A 24,492-nucleotide genomic window follows, 5' to 3' on the forward strand; every position below is an offset into this window, starting at 1 on the left:
CTTCCTCACCAGCTGACGAATAAAAAGGCCTCATATAAACACTTCATTCACAGTCAAATTCTCTGATCCAGCTCCTTTGTGAAAAATGTAATTCCAACCAAAACCCCAGCTCTCTTTAAATTCTGGAAACAATGCCAGTGTGTTCGTCCAGTTCAGAGACGTTGTAGGAGTTTGATGCAGTTTTTGTTGATCAGAATGAATAAATGACCCAACACTGGACCTCTAGGTCTTCTGTTTTTGTTGCTGTGGCGTCGAACATTTTTTATTATGGTTTTTACTAGAGGGGTATTTGAAGTTTTGAAAATGAGTTGTCAGTGTTAAAAAGAAGAAATCCCTCTTTCAGACGTTGTGAAAGTCTGTGTTTTCTGTCTTTAGGTCCTCAGCTGGTCGCCATCATGCTGCCTCTCCTTATCTCCTTCCTCCTGGATGAAAACGCTCTTGGCTCCGCCCCCGCAGCGTCCCGTTCACTGCACGAGGCAGCGCTCAAAGACCTGATGCGCCTCGGTCCTCAGCACTCCGCTGTCTTCAGGTAAAACTACAGACATGAGTGTCTTTAACCGCTTTTCTCCCTCGTTTTGACCTAAATGCTTTCAATAGAAACACTGATAGACTATTAAGACAATAAACCGTGGTTTACATAAAAGAATACCAACCTTAAACGGCAGGGATGGAACGTTTTATAGACATTAAAGGATGACATTATCTTAAAGGCGAGGATGGAATATTTGATAGGCATTATAGAATGACAGTCTTCAACAGCAAGGATGGAATGTTTTATAGACATCAAAGGATGACATTATCATAAGAGGCAAGGATGGAATGTTCAATAGAGATTATAGAATGACATAATCATTCACAGGTTGGATGGAATGTTTAATAGACTTTATAGAATGACAATCATTAACAGCAAGGATGGAATGTTTTATAGACATCAAAGGATGACCTAATCTTTAACGGCAAGGATGGAATGTTTAATAGACATTATAGAACGACATAATCTTTAACGGCAAGGATGGAATGTTTTATAAACATAGAATGACATAATCTTTCAAGGAAAGACTGGAATGTTTAATAGACTTTATAGAATGACAATTTTTTACGGCAAGGATGGAATGTTTTATAGACATCAAAGGATGACATTATCGTAAGAGGCAAGGATGGAATGTTTTATAGACATTATAGAATGACAATCTTTCACGGAAAGGATGGAATGTTTTATAGACGTCAAAGGATGACATTATCTTTTACGGCTGGATGGAATTTTTTATGGACTTTAAATGACAACATCATCTTCAAAGGCAAGCATTGAATGTTTTGTAGACATTAAAGGAAGAAATGATCTTAACTGCAAGGATGGAATGATGTCATCTTCAACGGCAAGGGTGGAATGTTTTATAGACATTAAAGCATGACATCATCTTCAAAGGCAGAAGACAGAATGTTTGTGAAGCCAGGGATGTTGGGGTCTTTCTCCTCTAAATGTATCAATATTAAGCCATAGGGGGCAACTTTTAGGCAAGTGATGGAACTCCATCACTTGCCTAAAAGTTGCCAACAAAGGATGGTCGCCATAAGTGATATTGTGTTGATAGTCTGGTCTTTCTTTCCCGCCCCTCAGGTCTCTCATCTCGTCGTCTCCTCACCTGAAGTCTCGTCTCGAAGCCGCCGTCAAAGGAAACCAGGAGAGTCTGAACGCTAAAGCCACCAGCGCCAACCCCCGCAGGGCCACCAAGTCGTCCCCTAGCATCACGCTCAAAACGAACTTCCTGTGAGGCGACGACAGCGGAGGTCAGACAACCCGTTATCGCCAAGCTGTGTTCACTGTCTGCTGTGACAAACCGACGTACGAAGAAGGTCGACAGCAGACAAAAATGTTATGACATCAATTCCACTTTGGGCTAAAGTCTGTGGGCTTTCACACTCTTATGCTGCATGCTAGTCAATCACATATCACTGTTATTGATCACATTATTATCAATCAATCAGAGTCACCATAAAGAAGAATGCTGGTTTTATATCCTGTCTTAACACATTTCTGCTATCACTGATTTATGCATCGATTACTCATGTCTGGAGGGAAGGACCACACCTGTCTCTGCAGGTACGACTGAACCAACAGCAGCTAAACAGAGAAATGTAGTCGCATTTATTAGAAATAATCAAGAAAACAGTCTGAAGTAGAAAAAGGACCACAGGCTCAGTGAGTGAATGTGAGCGATGGAATCATGAAGAGGATTTTATTTTTGTAGTAAAACGATGATTTAACAGATTATATACCAACAGAACCTGAAGACTGTGATTGTTAGGAGGTACAGTTTAGTCATTAGCACTTTAGTTCATTAACACTACATCTTCACTCGTGAGCTATCGGCGTGAATGTGAAGGACTTTTATTGTCTTAATATGAATGTTTAAAGGATTCATGACTTCAAAATAAAACGCTAAAGATTTACCTGCAGTACTCAAACTAACCTCAGTGTACAGGGATGAATGATGTTTTCTAACCGCCAGGACTGAATAAAAACTCTTTTCTTCACACATCAACTCCACGTGTCTTTATTCGTCTTCAGTTTGTGAGCAGACACGACGAGGAGGAAGTCGGTCATCCGACGCTTTCCTTCCACCAGCCTGTGTCCAACAGCTGTGACAGGATCATGCATGTCCTCTTTGGGCTTCCGTAGATCAGTGGTTCTCAACCTTGGGGTCGAGGCACTGAGAGGGGGTCTCCAGATGCCCTTAAAAAACTAAGAATATATATTTTTTAAATTACACTGTTGCCACATTACACCAATTTTGTCACATTTTTTTTTACCCTGTTTCATCATTTTCCCACCAATTTTAACACATTTTTCCATTTAATGCTTATTTTTGTCAGTTTTAAACTCTTTCCACCACTTTTTTTCTGCCTGTTTTTGCCACCTATACACCAATTTTAGCCACTTAAGCTTAATATTGCCTCTGTTGACCCATTATTGCTTCTATTACTCATTTTAACCACTTTTTACATTTTAACTAGGCTGAACGATTTACATAAATAATCTAATTGCGATTATTTTTCCCAATATTGCGATTTAATGTGCAATTATTTTTAGGTTCCCCATCTTATGTGTTCTTTAACAAACACAATCAATAAATCAGTTTTTATAAAAAAAGAGCACCATATTAGATAAACAAAACTAGAGAAATATAACTTTAAAAAAAGAAAAGGCATTTTGATCCATATCTTTTCTTGTTATTCTTGTTTTGAATAAGAAAAACAAACATGAGGGAGAAAAGTGAGATTTTTGTTAAAAAAAAAAAAAATCCACAAAAGAAACTGCATATAGTGTAGAGCAGTGATACTCAACATGTGGCTCTTTTGTGTCTTAATCTGAAATATCATTTGCCCCCAAAAAACCTTTTTGCCATCTTCACCATTTTTGCCGCTTTTCACCCATTTCAGCTATCTTCTGCCATTAAATACCCTTTTTTGGGGCCATTTTGCAACTTCCTTTGCCACTTTTTCTCCATTTATTCCCCTGTAATCCAATTTGTTTGCCGTTTTTCACCATTTTTTGCCACTTTCTGCCTATTTAAGAGGCCTTTTACCACTACATACCACTTACGTAATTTTTTCCCAAATTTTTGCCTCTTCTTTTTGCCACTTTTTCCCCCATTTTTGCCCTTTTTCGCCTTTTTTAATCATTTTTGCTCATTTAAGCTACCTTTTGCCACTACATACCATTTGTTTCCTATTGTTTTTGCTCATTTTTGCTACTCCTGACTGCTTTTTGCCCATTTTAGTCACTTTTCACTCTTTTTTTTTTTTGCCACTTTTGGGCCATTTTTTCTACTTTCTTACTATTTTCTACATTTTCTCCCAATTTTCGCCCTTTTTCACCCCAGCAGGACCACGGACTGATCGGCTCCACCACATGAGCAGAGACGCAGGAATTCATGATTTTTGATTGATGATTTTTTTATTGTTCAAAAATATATCCAAAGCTCAACATAAGATCCTGCTGTGTTCTTACGTCGATTCTGAGTGTTTAAATCCTCCCCTGCAAACTTTATTGTCTAACAAACACGCTGCAGCGCCCCCTGACGTCAGCTGCATCACGTACAGGTGCTGCTTTCAAAGACTGTAGGAAATCTGTAGGAAACAGGAGGGATTACATTTTGTAAATCAAATAAAAAGGAGAGTTTCTAATGAATGAAGTCTAAATGTTTCTTAATCACATTAGAAATGAATAAAGATGACGATGACTGTTTTAAACATAGATTTATTTATTATTATTTATTTATATATTTATTTTACATTTATTCTCCTTACAGAAAGCACTGATGCTGGAAATCCATATGATCATTCTAGCCATGGTGTATTTCCTTGTTTGTCATGCATGTCACTAATTTCCCTGTCATTTCATCTTCATCATCATCACCATCAACAACTGTATAAAAATATGTTCTTACCGTTAGCATATGTTTAACTCTGAGTTTGTATGGAAGCCCTGAGAGGACATGCAGTCCTTCAGATGATGATGATGATGATGTCCTCTCTATTCCTGCTGTTTCAGAAACACATTCTGAGGTTACGGTTCACTAAATGAGAAATAAAACGTACATGTGTGTTATCTGAGGTTTTTCCTTAAAGCAGGAGTGATTGGCAGCGTGCATACAGGAGTTTGATTTTATTTACAGACGGTGTGAGGGCTGGACCTTCAGACAAACAGACATAAAATCATTATTCTGATCTAACTGCCCCGCAAGGAGGCGGTTGGGATATTTTATCTCCGTGTTTCTGAGTTATTTTATTCTCCATCCCTGCTCTGATTACTGCAGGAAACTGCTCTTTGGTTTTTAACCTCACGCATAAATTTTCTCTGCTGAGCCTGAAGTGGAAGGAAAGACAGAAAACTGCAGATTTAATCAGGACTGGACTGATAATCATGCGTCATATTTCAGATAATGACTGAATTTCTGTGAAACCAGATCAAAGTTAAGTCACTCTATGGAAGACGATCTCTGAAAAACGGTTTCATGATAGATGAAGTCAAAATTCTGAGATACAGGGTTATGATAATTGGTCTTTGGGTCTTTCCCCTCTAAATGTGCAGCTAGTAGAGCACAGGGGGCAGCTTTAGGAAAGCGATGGAACAGTCCATCACTTTCTGAAAAGCTGCCAACAAAGGACAGCCATTTAATGTCATGAATTTACTTGCCATAACGATTTCTTATCCTAATACTATTTTATGACAGTATTCTGTTTTTTATCTGTATTTTTAACTTTTTATTTCATTATTGTGACTTTATGTCTCACATTGGTGGCTTTTTAATCTCATTATTTTATGTTCAATCTCATAGTTTTTACTTTTTAATTCATTAATTTGAACTTTTTGATTTGTTATTTTGGCTTTTATCTCACAATTTAGACATGTGTCATGATTCTGATTTTCTACCTCATTATTTAAACCCTTTGCGCTCTTAATTTCGACTTTTTATATCATGACTTTTTATCTCATTATGTTAATGACCTTATATTTTTAAAATGTACATATATATCTAAAATACTAAATTAATGAACTATTTTTTCCTTTATTTATAAGTGTCGTAAATACGTTTCCACTCATTCCTGGTCAAACGTTTTTCAGGGTTGATTTATTTGCTGTGGGAAATTAAATCAAATAGTTTTAAAACCATGTTGTCGTTTTTCCTCGTCGTATTTTTGACTGTAATAATCTACTGAGGCCTGATGGGAGGTTTAGGGGCCCTGACGTGGCCCTCTGTCTGCCTGTTGTGCCCGTTAATGACTCTGCTGTAAGCTAAAGTTCAGTGGAATAGTGATGACAGCGGTTGATTCTAGTATTTCCGAGCTCAGACTCAGCCCCTGAACTCCGCAGCGGCAGCGGCTCCTCTCTCCATTTCAGTCCGCTCTCTGAGCTCCGAGCTGCCGTCTCCGCCGTCTCCTCGCCGTCCACTCTGACCTTTTATCACCGAGTCCGGAGAAAATGGGAACACCTTGATTGAAGCCGACTCACAGACAGCTCTTCTCCCTTCAGTTGGACCTAACAGGACCAGGACTCCTACCTCTGCTGACCGAGGAGAAAATACGGTGAGTAGCTGACCCCGCAGGTACGAGCGAACCCCGGGCCGGTGTCGGTTGTAGCGAGTGTCCGCGTTCGAGCTGCGGCCTCTCGGCTCTCCCGGAACTCGAGCTCCGCGGCTTGGGATCGGAGTAAAGGGCCGCGGATAAAGCTGGTTTACCAAGGAGACGTTATCATGAGCGTTACCGGTTAAATACTTCAGATATAATACATTTAGACATTTATTAGGCATACGGTTACAACTGAAGGCTTCATGTTGGTATTTAATTCGGTTTTTAACCAAGAACCGGAGAACGCTGACGTTATTTAAAGCTAACGTTAGCCTTTACGTTAGCTAGCGTGGTGCTAGCGAGCTAACAGCGTTCTGACAACGTCTTCTTGATAAAAACAACTATTTTGACTCAATATTTAACATTTTAACCATAGAATAACAAATGAACCACACATAGATACTAGTATCAGTATATTTACAGGATCAGACCCTACAGAACAACATAGTCATGTAATGAAGACATAATGTTCAACTATAGACACTAAAACACATAAAAATATAGATTAAACTTCTACAGAGACATATTTAGACCTGTTTCCACACTATTATTGATAATTAACCTCATAACAGATCATGAAAACTCATTATGATCGCTGTTAATCGTTGGCACACATTTAAACTCCCATCAAACCAAAACCTCTACATTTAAACCCCTCCAATAAACCATGATTACAGATTCTCTAGACTTTATTTTTACTGATGTTTTTACATGTATAGACTGTGTGACCCTGTGTACACACTCTACAACTCTATATGTGCTTCCTACTGTAGTATATGAACTTTAAAATAGTCTAAACACATTAAAGGGACATTATTATTCATGTTAAATATTTAAATACACCTTTAACGTTAACAGATAGGAACTATAGTCTCTGTATTTACACCATAAGTACATAATCTTCAGTATACAACCCTATTTATTCATGTATGACCCTAAGGCTGTCTCACAGTACACCCCTTACTTCTTAGACCTGTTTACCCCTAGGGGTAGGGCTGTCCCGGTTCTATCTGGAACAGGAGAGTAAGGTGACGTAGGAGAGGGACACGGCCTTATGAATCATTGGTATCATGGCTTTACAGATGTCAGTGGTGAATAGGGCTGGGCAATTAATCACGAATTAGATTATATCACAATATGGCCTGATGCAATATTCTAATCACAGACAGTGTAATATTTCTTTAACCTGAAATGTGTCAGAATACCAGATACAGTTTTTTGCGGTGGATGTTTTATGCTCTACAGCAGTGATACTCAACCAAAGAGCCAAACTGTTGAAAAATACATTTGCAAGAGCCACAATATAAGTGGTGAAAAGTGGCAAAAACAGCTTGAAGTAGTAATAAAAATAAGTTAAAGGTGGCGGAAATGGTCAAAAAGCAGCAGAAGTGGATGAAAAGGGGCAAAAATGGGGAGAACATGTGGAAAATAGTCAGAAAGTAGAAAAAATGGTCCAAAAGTGGTTAAAAAAAAATGAGTGATAAGTGACTCAAATGGGCAAAAAGCAGTCACAGGTAGCAAAAATGAGCAAAAAAAATTGGGAAACAAGTGGTATGTAGTGGTAAAAGGTAGCTTAAATGGGCAAAAATGTTTAAAAAAACTGTGAAAAAGGGCAAACAAATTGGATTACAGTGGAATAAATGGAGAAAAAGTGGCAAAAGAAGTTGCAAAATGGCCCCAAAAAAGGGGTATATAATGGCGAAAGATAGGTAAAATGGTTGAAATGTGGCAAAAATGGCAAAAAAATTTTTTTTAAGGTTTTCTGGGGTAATAATATTTCAAATTAAGACACAAAAGAGCCGCATGTTGACTATCACTGCTCTACACTACATGCAAACATGTCTTTTGTGGATTTTTAATTAATTAATTTATTTTTTATTTACAAAAATCCTACTTTTCTCCCTCATGTATGTGTTTTTCTTATTCAAAACAAGAATAACAAGAAAAGATATGGATCAAAATGCCTTTTCTTTTTTTAAAGTTATATTTCTCTAGTTTTGTTTATCTAATATGGCGCTATTTTTAATAAAGACTGATTCATTGCTTGTATTTTTCAAAAATTACAAGCAATAAATCATTCTAGATTATGGTGTACACAATCTATGATATTATATACAAGGGAAAAATGAAACAAATAAGTAACTGTGATTATTTTGGCTTATATTGCAAATTTGATATCAGTTGCTATGAAGGGGAGTATCAATTTTAATGCCAAACTCATTTTAAAAAGGGGACCTTAAACATTAAAGAGGAAAAACAGGTTTGCATTATGTGCAGAACATCTCTGCTGCAAAAAAGTATTAAACTGGTATTTTTACACACTTCAAGTTAAGTAACTCTTACCGTTTGTAAATTGCAGCTGGCTATAATGTGATTTAATCTACTTTGCTGTTAATTGCCCTGCAAGGGCAAGGGAGTCCTCGCCATTTACTTTTTGTTTTTAACTTTTTTTAAGCATTTTTTAAAGTTTTTATGTAAATGATTGAAATACAGATATCAATCAGTTAATCAACAAACGGAGCTGAACGCTGCCCACAGACTTTTTTGATGGTTCTGAAAGTAAAACTGGCCTTTCAGGTCCGCCATAGACATTTCTCTAAATCCTTAAATCAGTAATTTAGTGCATGGATGGAGCAAGACAGCTATCTACGTTTATGACTGTAAAACATTTTATTCCATTGTGATAAATTTTATTCCTCAGTAATGATACTTTAAACCATATATACCCTTTTCTACTCTTAATCTAGGGATGGGTATCTTCACTGATTTCATTCTGAAGGTTTGATTTGATTCACTTTAATTAAATATTAATAAGTTAAAAGCTTTTATTTTGCTTCGGTATGAAAGAAACTATCAGAGTTGTATGACGACCCTTCCAACCAATCAAGTACATTATTGAGATTATTACAGTCTGCTTTAAAGACGATCTAAACCAGTAGTTTGGGTTGATTTTCCTCTGTCTTTACAGTTTTAATCTAAATTACCTTTTTTTAAAGTTTGAGGGTTCTCTCAGTGGAGCAGAGCTGCAGGGATTGTGGGTACTGTAGTATTTTTGGCTGAGATTGTGAATACACCATGTTTTTCATGTATAGGAGCATTTACCATCATTTCCCTCTCAGGAAGCTCGTGATTACTCTGACTGAGATTTTTCTGACAGTAATGCTGAGAATTAAAAAAAAAGAGTGTGGATTTTACCTCCAGAACCACGCTGCTGAGCTCCATTCAGACGTAGAAGGATGGTCTCCTTTCATGGAGAAGGATTTTCTCATCACTAGCTTTGTTGTTTAAGGGCAGCTTCAAAACTAGGGGTCAAAGTTAAAATAATGTATTTATGGTTTATTTGTCAGGGACAGATTTATTTATATGGACACCAACCTCATGCAAGTGTCAGTGCTTACAGAGTGCTAATTTTTAACGCTGGTCCCTAGAAAGGCTTTATGGGAATAAAAGGTTGGTTAAAAAGGGGAATTAAAACCTTATGTAGTGGACTAAATGTCGACTCCAAATCCTAGATACACTACACACCACACAGTAGTAAACATCCATGTCAGATATGAACATCTAACCCTTCTAGGGTAGTCTTCTTGCTGGTTCTGGTTGTGTTGTGAGGTTAAAGGTTGTTTTAAGGCCTGACAGCGCCTCAGTCTCCAGTCATGATCACCTTACCCAGTCCTCTGTGTTAGTGAAGGATCTGGCAGCAGCTCGGCGTCGGTTTGCCACGAGGCCCCGTGTGCCCGGCTGGACGCAGAGCTGCAGGGCTTAGCGTTGCCTGTAACGTGTCCCTGCTCTATCCTCTTATGTTGATTTGTGTCTGATGAAATAATTAGGCTCCTTATGCCCAGACAGATGATGAAACTCTGGGTCACACAGCTAGCTTTGTCAGATGTGGAGAAACCATGTCATTTCTCCAGTTAACCCCTTAGTGCCCGGGTGTTTGTGACGTAGAGGGAGTTCAAACTCTCAGACAAAGAAGGGTTGTTCAGACGAGGATGGAAATATCATCGGAGACAACGCAAGACATTGTTTTATTCTGCAGATTTTTGACTGTTTTCTCTCTTTTCTTGAGGAGATAGTGGTCCACCCTACAGCTGCTCTGGAGCTTTCTATCATATCACTCAGATTCCTGTGTAGTAGTAGTAGTGTCGGCCATGTTGACTGGATTTAAGTGTAATCTGTCCTGGTGACTTCAATCAGACGGATATCCAATAAAGTTTTTGTCCTTTTGAGAAATCAGCTGTTTTCATTTATAAAAATGTTTAAGATACTGTATATGTGTACTGTATAAGAAGTACCAGTACGTTTCGACAACCCTAGGTCATAATACTTAAACTCAGAAAAACTCCTTTCTCAGTCAGCAGCTTGGAGACGTTAAGGTCCAAAAACACTGTGGCGCTATTTTAAACTTTAAACTCATCAGGTCCAAGAAGACTACTTTAGTTTTCCTCCATTTTTAGTGCTCAGTTATAGGGGTGTCATGTACCAGATGTTTAAAATTCTATTATAATTCTAGTTAAATAAATGTTAATGCTTATTTTTATGCTTAGACACCAAATCACTGAGTCTCTTGGTTTAATACTAAAATTTCCAGACTAACTCCTGCCCAAATACATTGCCGATGAGTTTTAAACTGTGCTTTCTCTTTAGCTTGGTTATTCCAGTAATAAGGGTGTGTGATATTATTGACATGATGTTGGAAATTCTTCTTTATAAAGTCCACAGTTTCATTCAGATTTCAAGGAATTATCCACAGTTTCTGTAAAATTCTTGAACATATTTTTAAGGAAATTTCCCATAAAAAACTACCCCAAAATGTCTTCAGATCAGCCCGTAATGTTTCAGTGACTGAAACTTTATCAGAAAACCCAAATGCTCAGCTAAAATCCCCCCCAGTAATTCAAGGCTAAATCCAAAAGATTTTTAAGGACATTTCCCAAAATTTAAAATAAATTCTCCCCCAATTTTTTAAAATCAAATTTCCTAACATTGACAGAAGCATTCCCTAAAGTTCCATGGAAGTGAGAGAAATTTCCTCCAAACACATTTACTCACATTTCCCTGACTAATTTTGAAATACTCAAAGAAAAGCAATTCCCAAATGTCCATGGAAAGGCAGGGAAGTTTCCAAAACAATTTTCCTTAAGCATCCAAGCCTCCAACCTCAAACATCCAGTCCCCAAATTCCCACGAAAATGCAAAAAATTCCAAAGTCATATCAAAATAGAATCAGATTGAAAGTTTTTCAGGGTTTTTCAGCTGTAAATAAAAAAATACTGTGCTGGGCTGTCTGTCTTCCTCTCTGAGGGTCCCTGCAGATGAACTTGTGTCTCATGACTGAGGTGAGAACTTGACCTGGTTTGTGTCTTTGCTGTGGTTTTAATGGAATTTGTGTGTAGGAGCAGCTGAAGTGTCATTGTTGTGAATGATAGTTTTATTAGACTCCTCAGAAACGCGTTAAAACAGCGAAGAATTTTAAAAACAACCTTCTTTGTCAAACACTGGCCTCAATCTGGGCTAACAACATGGACACAGGACACCAGGAAGGGTTAAAGGGGCGAAAACTAAACCCCAGGACACGGCACTCACCCAGGCCGTGGTCGGCCCGGGACGGACGGGGGAGAAGGAGGAGAGGACGCTAGCTGGCAAGTTGTGATGATTAATCTGTTGATAAGAGGATCTGTCCCGCACAGCCTGGCTCTATCCAGACAGACTCACAGTCAGCTGCCGTGCTTCAAATTAGGACCTAATCAACTTATCCCAGACCCATCGGACTCCCAGCATGCCCTGCTGCAGGGATATGCTATCAGACAGAGATGCTAGCATACTCCTGTGTTAAAGATACTGCAGGTGTTGCATTTATAGGTTATTACCAACATTTAGAGTCATGCTGCAAACTAAGAGTCACCTGTTCATCACTGTAGCAAACATTTGCAGGTTTTGTTTGCTTGAATGTGAGAGAGGTTATAAGAGGGTTTTTCAAGGAGAATTTTTTAGTCTAAGGACCTAATGGTGTCAGTCAATGAATTGGTCTGTATTTTTCAGAACTAAAAGCTTTCTTTAGCTAGTTTTTGTTTGCATTTTACTTTGATCAGAAGCCCGTAAATATTTATTTAGTAACTTAGAGAAGGCGTGGAAACGTTACAGTACTGCTTTGACGGCATTCCTGTACCTTTCCCAGTGTTTGACAGAGGAAACACAAATAATTGTGTAGCATATAGAGCCAAATCCAACAGGATAGCTGTGCAAACGCAGCCACAGAGGGCCGTATCTGACCAAAACTCCAAATAAACCTCAAAGACTACAAAAATGCAGACATGCTCTCTGTGTCGTCTGACATAAAGCTGGCTAAAGAATCGTAAGCATCTAGTAGAGTTGACTAACATCTGACTGAGTTGACGACCATTTGACAGAGTTGACGACCGTCTGACGGAGTTGACGACCATTTGACGAAGTTGACGACCGCCTGACGGAGTTGACGACCGCCTGACGGAGTTGACGACCGCCTGACGGAGTTGACGACCGCCTGACGGAGTTGACGACCGCCTGACGGAGTTGACGACCGCCTGACGGAGTTGACGACCGTCTGACGGAGTTGACGACCGCCTGACGGAGTTGACGACCGCCTGACTGAGTTGACGACCGCCTGACTGAGTTGACGACCATCTGACGGAGTTGACTAACATCTGAAGGAGTTGATGACCATCTGAAGGAGTTGACGACCGTCTGACTGAGTTGACGACCGCCTGACTGAATTGACGACCGTCTGACGGAGTTGACGACCGCCTGACTGAATTGACGACCGTCTGACGGAGTTGACGACCATTTGACGAAGTTGACGACCGTCTGACGGAGTTGACGACCACCTGACGGAGTTGACTAACATCTGAAGGAGTTGACGACCGTCTGACGGAGTTGACGACCACCTGACGGAGTTGACGACCGCCTGACTGAGTTGACGACCACCTGACTGAGTTGACGACCATCTGATGGAGTTGATGACCATCTGATGGAGTTGACGACCATCTGATGGAGTTGAAAGTGGGGCTTAGAAGTGACGGCTATATGAATTTTTTTAAGCCGAATTTTTATCTTAAATGTTGTTAGATTAGCAAAAAATGAGAAAAATGGTGAAACCAGCTTCTCTGCATGCTCTATACTTTTTAATTTAGTTATTATTGCATACCTTTATATTGTGAGCATTCTTACTCATACATAATTATATAGATCTATGCAAACACACCCCCTGGTTTGGATTGTAGATCTGTCAAAGGTATTTTTCATCAGTATGATTCTCTGGCTGACTAGGGTTGAGTAGACACCGATGATCTTATCTAAACAGATCCTGTAATAAATCCTGATCTAAAACAGCCTTTTTGAGGTTACATTAGTCTGACTTGATTTGATAGAACCAGACATGAATGTTTTGTTCTTTCTGGTGATATTTCAGACTCTGCTCTGGACTCTGACCTTGTTTTTAGTTCCTAAAATCCTCCTGAGCCAGCAGATCCACATGTCGAGCACTTCATCCGTTTTTAACAGGAATCTGAGTGTATAAAACCTCAGCAGAATTAAAGCCTTTCCCTGGCAAACAAGCTAAATCTTCTTGATTGTTGAAGTGATGTTTGTTTTCCCAAATGCAGAAACGTGAGATTTCTGCAGAGTTGTTGAGGCTTTATTCACTCAGGAGCCTGCCAAACCACATTCCCCCCACCAAGACAAGACCTTAACAATTCTGGATTGATCTGTATCTCCTCTGGACATTAACATAAACTGTCCTGTAGAGGTTTTCATCCAAGCATCAGCTCAGAGCTGGATGTTTGATTGGGTGCTTCTATTTTAGGCCTCCTTTTTAAATGATCTGTATGAGATATTTTCTCTGATACTGATCCTTTAGACTGGCTTTTAATGTTGGCTGTTTTTCAGTCGACTGTGGTGGTGTTGTGGCTCTGAACATCTCTGCCTGTCAGACCAAACACAGGGTTAAAACGCTCCAAGGTTTGGAAAAGCTCCAGATCTGTTTTAAAGAGAAAACCACATCAGAGACTGGCTCCTGTGACGACGACATGGAGTTAGATTAGCTCTTAGATCCTGAACCGTGGTGAGGTTTATATATTTTTAACTGCTTGTTTCATCCGTTTGATGCACATCTTTTATTTTTGCCATCTCTTCAGGCTTAAAACTCAGCTATCAGAGAGAAATGGTCCGATAAGATTGCATGCAGAAAACAAAACACACCTGGAAAGATTTGAATTCTGCTTCGTCATGCAGGAATCATCACCTTCACTGAACCAATAAGAACAAGTTCAGCTGTGCAGGGCTTTCTCTGCACAAACTACAGCCTTCTGGAACAAGTGATGGGGTCTGGAGTCGATACAATGCTAGGCTTATTAAACCAGGACCAATAAAACCATACTGATACCACAGCAATGAAAATAGTAGTCCCAAGTAGGGCTGAACGATTTGTAAAAATAATCTAATTACAATTCTTTCCTGGAATATTGCGATAGCGATTTAAAATGCGATTATTTAGGTTCCTCATTTTTTCTGTTGTTCAACAAACATAAGCAGAAATCATACTAAATTACAACGAGTTCAATATTAGATAAGTTAAACTGGGGCTAAATTTAGAAAAAAATATATCTTACTGATATTTGGCCCATAGTGCAAATTTGATATCAATTGCTTTATTAAGGGGATGATCATTTCTCATATTATTCACATTATGATGAAGAAAAATAAATGCATGAGACGAAAGTAAGATTTTCGTTAAAAAAAGAAAAAAAAGATTAAAAGGATACTTGAAGGTTTGAAGGCTTTTTTGCCCATTTTGCCACTTTTTGCCACTTTTATCCCATTTTTGTCATTTTTCACCCTTTTTCTCCCCACTTTCACCCATTTAAGCTACCTTTTGTTATTAAATACCACTTTTGTCCCAGTTTTTGCCAATTTTAGCCACTCCTTTTCGCCACTCTTATCCCATTTTTGCCCTTTTTCACCATTCTTTCCCCACTTTTCACCCATTTCATCTACCTTATGCCATTAAATACCACTTCTTTCCATTTTTTTGTCACTCTTGACTGCATTTTGCCCATTTTAGTCACTTTTCACTCATTTATTTGCCACAGTTTTGCCACTTTTGGACCATTTTATGCCAACTGTAACTTATTTTTTTGACACTTCTCACCCATATTTTGCGACTTTCTGACCCTTTTCCTCCCCATTTTTGCCCATTTTCACCCATTTTTGTTGCTTTTTGAGCATTTTGCCATGTTTAACTTGTTGTTATTGTTACTTCAAGCCGTTTTTGCCACTTTTCACCACCTAGATTGTGGCTCTTGCGAAGGTATTTTTCAACATTGTGGCTCTTTAAGCAGGGTTGAGCAGGATTGCGTAACACTGGTATAAAGAATAAAAAAGAGAAAAAGATTGTATCAAACTGATATTTTGACACTTTTCTGGTTAAAGAAATATTGCACTGGCTGCAATTTGAAAATTGCAGCATGCCATACTGCGATTTAATCTAATTTGCGATTAATTGCCCAGCCCTAGTCCCAAGGCACTGAAACTGAGAATTGTCTTGTTTTTATTTGTGAAATTTTTCAGGCAGACATCTTTACCTTGTCTAAATATTATTAAAACATTGGGAAAGTTAATATTAACAGATGTAATACCAATACTTTTAACACTATCGATCATTTATGAACTAAGACTGTTTTGTTGGAAAGCTTTTGATATTAGAAAATATCAAAATACCAAATCTGAGCAAAATTCATTCATAGGAATTTGCTACTATCGTGTAAAACATTGCAGTCTGCCATATTCCATGTATTTATTTAGCTAAGGTCCTCTTGTCTCATCTAATATTCATCCACTACCCCAAAACAAATGATCTATTATTATCTCACTATCTGCAGATTCTCCAACATTACTCTCAGTCCAGATTAACCATCACCAAGTCTAGTCATCCAGGAATTATCTCCTACCCTGTATATGCAGTTAAAAGTTGCTGTGATCCAGGAATAATTCATTTACGTAATAAAACAATGACTCCAGGAATCCATTCCATGTTTGTTTTGTAAATAAACTGCAAGCGTCATCCTAGACCTCTGTGCCTCCTCTTTTAAATGAGCTATCCAGGAGTTAGCCTGTACCCTGCCTGTGTATAATAATGATGAATAACTCCATTTGAATTCCAGTTTGAATAAGGGAAGTTTTACAGCTGAGATGCTCTGCTTCTTCCCTGTCAGTTATTCAAATCAATCCCTCACTTCCTCCCTTTGTTCTGTCTGCAGGTGAAGAGACTACATGTCCCAGAAGCCCCAGTGAGAGCGTGACGTCCTCCTCCTTGTCCTCGTTTCCTCTCTCCCTCCGTCCGGGTGATTGGATGAGTCCCAAACAGCGACAGAACTTTGAGCAGTGATTGGGCGCTGAGCCAGAGCGGGTAGCCAACGGGGAGCCAGGTGAGACGGCATGCACGCGAGAGTTTAATTAACCTCAGAGCGTCCAGATCAGGACAGAGCTTATTTTACTGCTGATTTTCTGAATGAACACAGCAAATGACTGGAGTAGATACCTGCCAAAACCAAAAGTTTGAGCTCTGGCTGTTAAACTGTTTGGCTGGTAAGGCTGTCAGACCATGCACAGTCATCCGGTAGTGGGAAAATGCAGCTATAACTTAGATTTTTGGCTGAAGTCATCATTTTTAACAGTTATAAATGCAGAAAAACAAAATGTGTCGAATCACTTCTGCAAAGTTTGGATATCTTGCAGATTTCTACTCACAAAGAGATTGAAAAAAGGTTATTGTTGGGATTATTTTCCACCATGCCCTCAGCAGAAATGTTATTAGATAAAACCAGACAAAGGAGCGGAAACAGAAGCTTTTGTTCCTGTCTGTTTTCAGTGGTTAGTCTTATCAGCACAGATAGAGGCCCTAACGTCATCAGAGTTAGTATTACAAACTGTCATGCTTCTAGTGAGATATCTGGTTTATCAGATCCAAACCCGGCCGATTTTAGAACAGTCTAAACCCTAAAATCCAGCTCTAGCGTGGCGACACCAGCCCTTCAAGAGTTCCTGACATATTCACTATCTATCTGTTGGTTTTGATGATTTCCATACCAATATACTTTAGGGCTGGGCAATTAATTGCAAATTGGATTAAATCGCAATATGGCCTGCTGCAGTATTCTAATCACAGACAGTGCAATATCTCTTTAATCTCAAATGTGTCAGAATACCAGATACAGTTTTTGCATTAGATGTTTTATGCTCGACAGCAGTGTTACTCAACCCTGCTCAAAGAGCCACATTGTTGAAAAATACCTTTGCAAGAGCCACAATCTAAGAGGTGAAAGGTGGCAAAAACAGCATGAAGTAGCAAAAGAAATAAGTTAAAGGTGGCAAAAATGTTTAAAAGCTGCAAAAATGTGTGAAAAGGGGGAAAAATGGGGAGTAAACATGGAAAATGGTTGGAAAGTAGCAAAAAATGGTCCAGAAGTGGCAAAAAATTGAGTGAAAAGTGATTTAAATGGGCAAAAAGCAGCCTAGAGTAGCAAAAATAGGAAACAAATGGTATGCAATGGCAAAAGGGAGCTTAAATGGGCAACAAGTGGCAAAAAAATGGTGATAAAGGGCAAAAATGGGAAAATGGCAAAAAGAAGAGGCAACAATTTGGAAAAAAAAGCAATTAAGTGATATTCAATGGCAAAAGGTAGCTTATTTATAAGAGAAGTGGCAAAAAATGGGAAAAAAGTGGCAAAAAGAAGAAGCAAGAATTTGAGACTAAATGAAACAAGTGGTATTTAATGGCAAAAAAGGTCGCTTAAGTGGGGAAAAAAGCGGCAAAAAATGGTGAAAAGGAGCAACAAAAGGATTAAAGTGGAATAAATGGCGAAAAAGTGGCAAAAGAAGTTGCAAAATGGCCCAAAGGGGATGAAGTGGTATTAGTGGCAGAAGGTAGCTGAAATGGGTGAAATGTGGCAAAAATGGTGAAAATGGCAAAAAAGTTTTTGAAGGTGTTTTTTGGGGAAATATTGTTTCAAATTAAGACATAAAAGAGCCGCATGTGGCTCAAGAGCCACGTGTTGAGTATCTTTGCTCTATGCAGAGTTTCGTTTGTGAATTTTTTTTACAAGATCCTACTTTTCTCCCTCGTGTGTTTTTCTTATTCAAAACAAGAATAACAAAAAGTTCATCCCCTTCAATATAGCAATTGATATCAGATTTGCCATATGAATCAAAATTTTTTTATTTATTTATTTTTAAAGTTATGTATTCCTAGTTTTATTTATCTAATATGGTGCTCTTTTTTAATAAAGAGTGATTTATTGCTTGTGTTTGTTTGACAACCCATAAGATGGGGAACCTAAAAATAATTGCATATTAAATTGCAATTGCAATATTGGGAAAAATAATCGCAATTAGATTACTTTTGCAAATTGTTCAGACCTAATCTACTTCCCTTTTTGCTCGATGAAAGACTTTCCATTAGAAACCTGGGTACAGTTGACCTCAGAGTCCAGTTCTGTTTGCTCAGTGTCACTGCAACCGTACCGTACTCTGGCATCGTACCTGAGGTGGTCTCCAGCGTGATCTGTGTGTACTCATGGAAAATATGAATGTAACTAGGCCAAGTACTGCATGTGTGAGTGAGTAGAGTTGGTAAAGTCATGACTAATCGTCTCCATCTATTCCAGAACCGTTATATCTGAAGAGCACAGACTCATTTCATCCTCTGAGCTACGTAGACGTGGAAGTAGGCTGCTCTGAAATAATAAAAACATCCGTAGTAGCAGGATGGAGTCCATTGTCCTCACAGAGCATGGCCTTCTCCTTTCTTCCTTGCAGATTTAGAAACCAGTAACCCTCATACTGCCCCCTACTGGATCGGACTGTGTACATTTGAAAGGGCTCTCAGACATGGAGCGATGTTAATAATGGGGAAGCAGACCAGGAGGGAGAGGGGATTGTACTAAATTATTTTACCTGAAACTCCTAATGTTATCAAAATATTTGATTTAATTGGAACATCAGTACAAGAAAAGATAGATCTATGCTTTTTTACACATACTTTACATATACATCCTTTAAAGGCCGACTCAGACACAAATTCAGTCGGATTATGGCTTTTCTGCATCGTTGCAGCTCACCGTCAAACGTCGAGTCTGATTCTGAGCATCAAGAACGAAAAACACTCTTGGAGTATGACATCAACAACGATGCATCCAGGTCACCCCACGACAAGATGAGCATGTCAGAAGTTTTCTTGACACCCTGACCTGACGACGTGAATCCTGCTGCCGACCAATAAGAGGGCTTTTAGCCCTTATCTTTGTGTCATCAAATACCAGGGACGTAACACCTGTCCCTACTTTTTCTCCACCTGGTATTATGTGTAGCTACATACAGTGAAGCTCAATGACTTAGCTTGGTTAATGAGGATAATTTTCTCTACAATATTCCTATATGAAGTTCTATCTAAAGGATATCTGGTCCAAAGTTGTTTCTTGTTTTCCCCGTAAAAGCCTGCTACCGTCACAAAGAGCCTCTGTTGTTTCTATGACTGACAGTCTTTGGCCCGGCTACTGTAGAGAAATACTGCAGTGTTAAACCCACAGACAAACCTGACAGAGCTTCAGTCACACTAGTGTCTTTATTCTGCCACTGCGCAGGCTGCTGTCTGTACGGGAAAGATCACAAAGGTCATGAATAGTCGGCTTTTCCAACACATAAACTTATATTTATGTGCTTATTTTTGGAGGAATGACACAATCTGGAATCAGTTAATAACCACACAGTTTCTACTCACTGTGAGACACACTGTGCTTTGAGCATGTTCAGTCCGTCACTCTTTATATGACTTGGTTGATTGTTGATCTCTGTTAAATGTCATCTTCTGTTCTTGTTTACTGTGTGTAGTCGGTGTAATCTGATAACGTTATTGTGCTGATTTAGATCATTTCTACACCGCATAATTAAAAACATTTATTTAAGATTGTCAGAGTAGTATGCCAGTAAAGGTGTATTCATAAACAGCAGGAACCTGACCAGTTACAGCATTTTCCTCACACATCACACTTTTTGGTCCACTTGTAAATGCCCCCATGTGAACATGGACCACGCTGGTGTCATTATGCAACAATGGAACACTGACACTGGTCCATGATTAAGACCAGACCAACTAAACTAGAGGTGTGAAAACGCCCTAACTTTTCTGAAAATTTTACAGTGAGCTGCATGTATAATGCAAGATTTTTTAAGCATTTTTCCCTGAATGTAATGTGAAATAAAGCATGCATTCACTGCTAAGTGTATTACCATTCTGCCTCTGTGTTTCTGCAGGCTCGCCATCATGGCCGACGTGGACCCGGACACCCTGCTGGAGTGGCTGCAGATGGGTCAGGGCGATGAGCGGGACATGCAGCTCATCGCTCTGGAGCAGCTCTGCATGCTGCTGCTCATGTCTGACAACGTGGACCGCTGCTTCGAGACGTGAGTGTCCGCTCCCCGACCAGGAGGTCATGGATTATTGATCGGTGCACTGACCGACCGCTCTCTCTCTCTCTCTCCTTAGCTGTCCTCCTCGGACGTTCCTCCCAGCGCTCTGTAAGATCTTCCTGGATGAGAGCGCTCCAGATAACGTGCTGGAGGTCACGGCCCGAGCCATCACATACTACCTGGATGTGTCTGCGGAGTGCACCCGGAGGATCGTGGGCGTGGATGGGGCCATCAAGGCGCTGTGCAACCGGCTGGTAGTGGTGGAACTGAACAACAGGACGAGCAGAGACCTGGCCGAGCAGTGTGTCAAGGTAAGAGGACTGACAGAGTTTATTACCGCTCTAGATCAGCTCTGGAGAGCTGAGGTGTCCACAGCTGCTGTTAATAAGGCTGGCAGCGGCCGTTATATCAGTGTCAGAGGGCTTCTCTTGTTTATCTTTGCTACATAACTACAGCTGACCTCTGCTTAACTCACTGGTTAAGTTTTGGTCCAGGTTTTGAACCTTTCTGCAGGATCAGAATAATCTCCATTGAAATGCAAAGCCTTTTTTCAGAGTAGCAGCAATTAAAACCTGATTAAACACTGTGGTTCTTCTTGTTTCAGTGTTTTAAATGGTTTATTGCTTTCCAACAACCTTAAAGCCATTACTGGAGTCTGCTGAGTCTGTTTTTCCAGTGAATCTCATCCTAGAATCTGCTATTCCTCTCATGTATCTGCAGAGATTTCGCTGTCACAGTGGACAGGATCATTGTGTCAGACCCTTGTGTTTGAGTGTTTGGATACCAGGTTGACTGTTCTGTTATTGTTGTTTTTGAATAAACTTAAAAAAGGCAAAATTGTACCAAATGAAGACTTAAAGTCCTCTGTCCCTGAGATGTGTCAGATAACCCTGATGCATCTATTTCTTCTAGGGTTGAACAATTTGCAAAAATAGTACAATTATGATTTTGTCAAAATGTTGAGATTTAATTTGTAATTTTATTTGAGGTTCCTAATTTTTTGTATTTTTCAACAAATACAAGCAATAAATCTTTTTATATTATAACCTACATTCAGTCAGGAACGCTCTCGTCATACAATTTAACCATTTTATTGCAAAATGTTTATACATTATACATACCTGGTAGAGAAGGCTCTGCTCTGAAGATGCTCCCTAGGTTAGTCAGCAGCATGCTGTGAATATTCAGAGAGTGCATGGATAGAAACACCCATATGCATAGATGCATTTATGACAATGTGTGTTGAAGATAATTAGATTATTTCAGAAGCAATTTATCCATATTAGCACAAATCTGAATATGAGGGTGCAACAAGCTTTAGTCTATAAAGGAGGAGGCTGGGGTGGAGGAGGTGAAGCTTTAGTCTATAAAGGAGGAGGCTGGGGTGGAGGAGGTGAAGCTTTAGTCTATAAAGGAGGAGGCTGGGGTGGAGGAGGTGAAGCTTTAGTCTATAAAGGAGGAGGCTGGGGTGGAGGAGGTGAAGCTTTAGTCTATAAAGGAGGAGGCTGGGGTGGAGGAGGTGAAGCTTTAGTCTATAAAGGAGGAGGCTGGGGTGGAGGAGGTGAAGCTTTGCCAGCAGCAGCAAGCTTCATCAATAGTAGATAGAATGAACTGCAGCACATTAAAGATGCTATCTAAACAGTTAGCATGTGTGTTGTAATTGGACAGTATTTGCACGAGTGCTGGGAGGAGGTGCCATTTATCGCTGTAAAATGCTCACCTATGGTCGGCCTTGTCTACCTGAGTGTCTGCTGGATTGTCACACCTGTAGCTTATCTGTCACAGCAGCAGCCTGAACAGTTCTCTGCTGATGATGAGTTCAGGCAGATTTAAATGCAGGTTAGTCATGGAAAAGAGAAACTCAGTTTCAAAATCATAGAGGTGGCAGCCTAGCATGCTTCAGGTGATGTTATTAATATTGCTTATTCTCGTGATGTGACCTTTGTGCTCGCATCTCTCTGTCAGGGTTGAAGGTTTTAGCGCTTAGCCTCAGTCTAGATCCTTAGAAACAGCTGGAGTTCCCGTCACTATGAGCGAGACTAAACTGATGTTAGTAAACCAGTCTTTTTGCTCACTAGTGGACTAGCATAGATCAGCTGATGGTGAGGCTGGTAATCTGTGTTAGCATCACACCTGTCTTCATCATATTAAGTAAGGATGTTGCTAAGCATCTATTTCTCTAAACCCTCATTTAAATTTTGTCTAACTGGCTAGTCTAAAGAGGAGAAAATCCTTAGAAAACAGTCAAATTCCTCACAGGGTCATTGTGTCAGGGGGCGTGATTTAGCCTGATATACTGTTTACAGCGTGGCTAACATTAGCAGCTAACACCGCCAGCCTTCGTTCCTCTTTGCAGATTAAAATCGTGCTTTGATATTCTGTCTCTCTTCACTATGGGTGAAACACACCACTTTATTTCCATTCACTACTTTAAAAACAGTCATACCGCACTGTTCCTGCAACACACTAACTGCTGAGCCGCCACTGAGCTTCCCATATTTACATGTGGTGAAGTGCCAGACAGGAAGGCAGCGACCATTAACTGCAGCTACAGCGGCCTCTAATGGCAGGAGGTTCATTACATCTCAAAAGAGCACTATAGACCGGGATTTCAAGACTGTGTTTATAAAAAATGATGGGTAGTTAGTTCAACCAACTGCACCGATTACCCACGCACATCCCTGATATTGAGGTGTGTTCACATAAAGGATAAAGGATTACTGCTTGGTAACAGAATGACCATAAAGGATGCTGGTGTGAGGTTTAAACATGGTCTCAGACGGTAGCAGGAGGCCAGGATAACTGCTGATCTGAGCTCAGACGTTCCTGTGGTTGTGTTTTTGGAGCAGAGCCACACCACAGGCAGTAGATCAGAAAGCATGTGCTCACAGAGGTTTATTAATAAAAATCACAGGACAGTGGCGTCGTGTCTCCAGGCTTCAGATTGTCTGCATCAGCAGAGAGAGGCAGAAAGATGCTCCTTGATCTGAGTGTATTTGATCTCCCTCCCAGGTTCGATTCTTTAAATGTCATCAGTGAATGTGGTCTTTGTGTCTCTGAGGAGGTGAATCGGTCTGTTTTAACCTTTAGTCACAGCTCACCTCAACCCAACATTTGGCATAAATGAACCTAAGAGCTGGAACATATGAGAGCTATGGGCTGAAAACATGTCCTGATAATGTTATAAAAATGACCATAGATAACAAACGGTCATCACAACGTCAGAGTTAAAAGCTTTAGTGTGATTCTAGTTAGAATCAAACCATTCCTGATTTATACCAGAAAACCCTGGACACCCACTATTGAGCTATTTTTATTTGTAATTATTGAAATTATAGATAAACTCCTACACAAACTCTACATTTATAAAACCATTGGAAACATTTTTGTATTCTGTCGGATCAAAAAGGACACTTCTGTGTTTGTTGTTGTATCAAAAATGTCTGTATTGTTTAGTTTAATGTGAATTAGAGCTCCTTAAATGAACAGAACATACAGAAACCATTAGAAGTCGATAATCTGGTGGTTAAAAACGGTTGTTATTCTAACAGTAACTGTATTTTTGCAGAAACATGGGTAATCTCACCTTTATAACTTGTCCGTTTGCGTAGGTGCTGGAGCTGATCTGCACGAGGGAGTCTGGCGCCGTGTTCGAGGCCGGCGGTCTGAACTGTGTGCTGAGTTTCATCAGAGACAGCGGTCACCTGGTTCACAAAGACACTCTGCACTCGGCCATGGCCGTCGTGTCCCGACTCTGCAGCAAGATGGAGCCGCAGGACTCGTCTCTGGAGACCTGCGTTGAGTCTTTGTCCAGCCTGCTCAAACACGAAGACCACCAGGTGAGCGAGGACGAGTCTGACGAGT

General features: G+C 39.7%; 2 protein-coding genes across 10 annotated transcripts in view; both read left to right on the forward strand.

Annotated features, from left to right (window-relative positions):
• The window catches only part of heatr5a (HEAT repeat containing 5a), a 45,685-nt gene extending 43,148 nt beyond the window's left edge, over positions 1-2,537 (forward strand). For all 6 annotated transcript variants that reach the window (XM_041812881.1, XM_041812882.1, XM_041812880.1 and 3 more), the window contains 2 exons: positions 376-529; positions 1,619-2,537. In XM_041812881.1, the coding sequence (XP_041668815.1) occupies positions 376-529; positions 1,619-1,772 (308 nt within the window). In that variant the 3' untranslated portion in view covers positions 1,773-2,537. The remainder of the gene's footprint in view (positions 1-375; positions 530-1,618) is intronic.
• A 3,338-nt stretch (positions 2,538-5,875) lies between these two features.
• The window catches only part of hectd1 (HECT domain containing 1), a 47,200-nt gene continuing 28,583 nt past the window's right edge, over positions 5,876-24,492 (forward strand). For all 4 annotated transcript variants that reach the window (XM_041812879.1, XM_041812875.1, XM_041812878.1 and 1 more), the window contains exons 1-5: positions 5,876-6,090; positions 16,422-16,589; positions 20,473-20,622; positions 20,705-20,939; positions 24,240-24,467. In XM_041812879.1, the coding sequence (XP_041668813.1) occupies positions 20,483-20,622; positions 20,705-20,939; positions 24,240-24,467 (603 nt within the window). In that variant the 5' untranslated portion in view covers positions 5,876-6,090; positions 16,422-16,589; positions 20,473-20,482. The remainder of the gene's footprint in view (positions 6,091-16,421; positions 16,590-20,472; positions 20,623-20,704; positions 20,940-24,239; positions 24,468-24,492) is intronic.

This window comes from Cheilinus undulatus, linkage group 18 (assembly GCF_018320785.1).
Source record: "Cheilinus undulatus linkage group 18, ASM1832078v1, whole genome shotgun sequence".
NCBI lineage: Eukaryota > Metazoa > Chordata > Actinopteri > Labriformes > Labridae > Cheilinus > Cheilinus undulatus.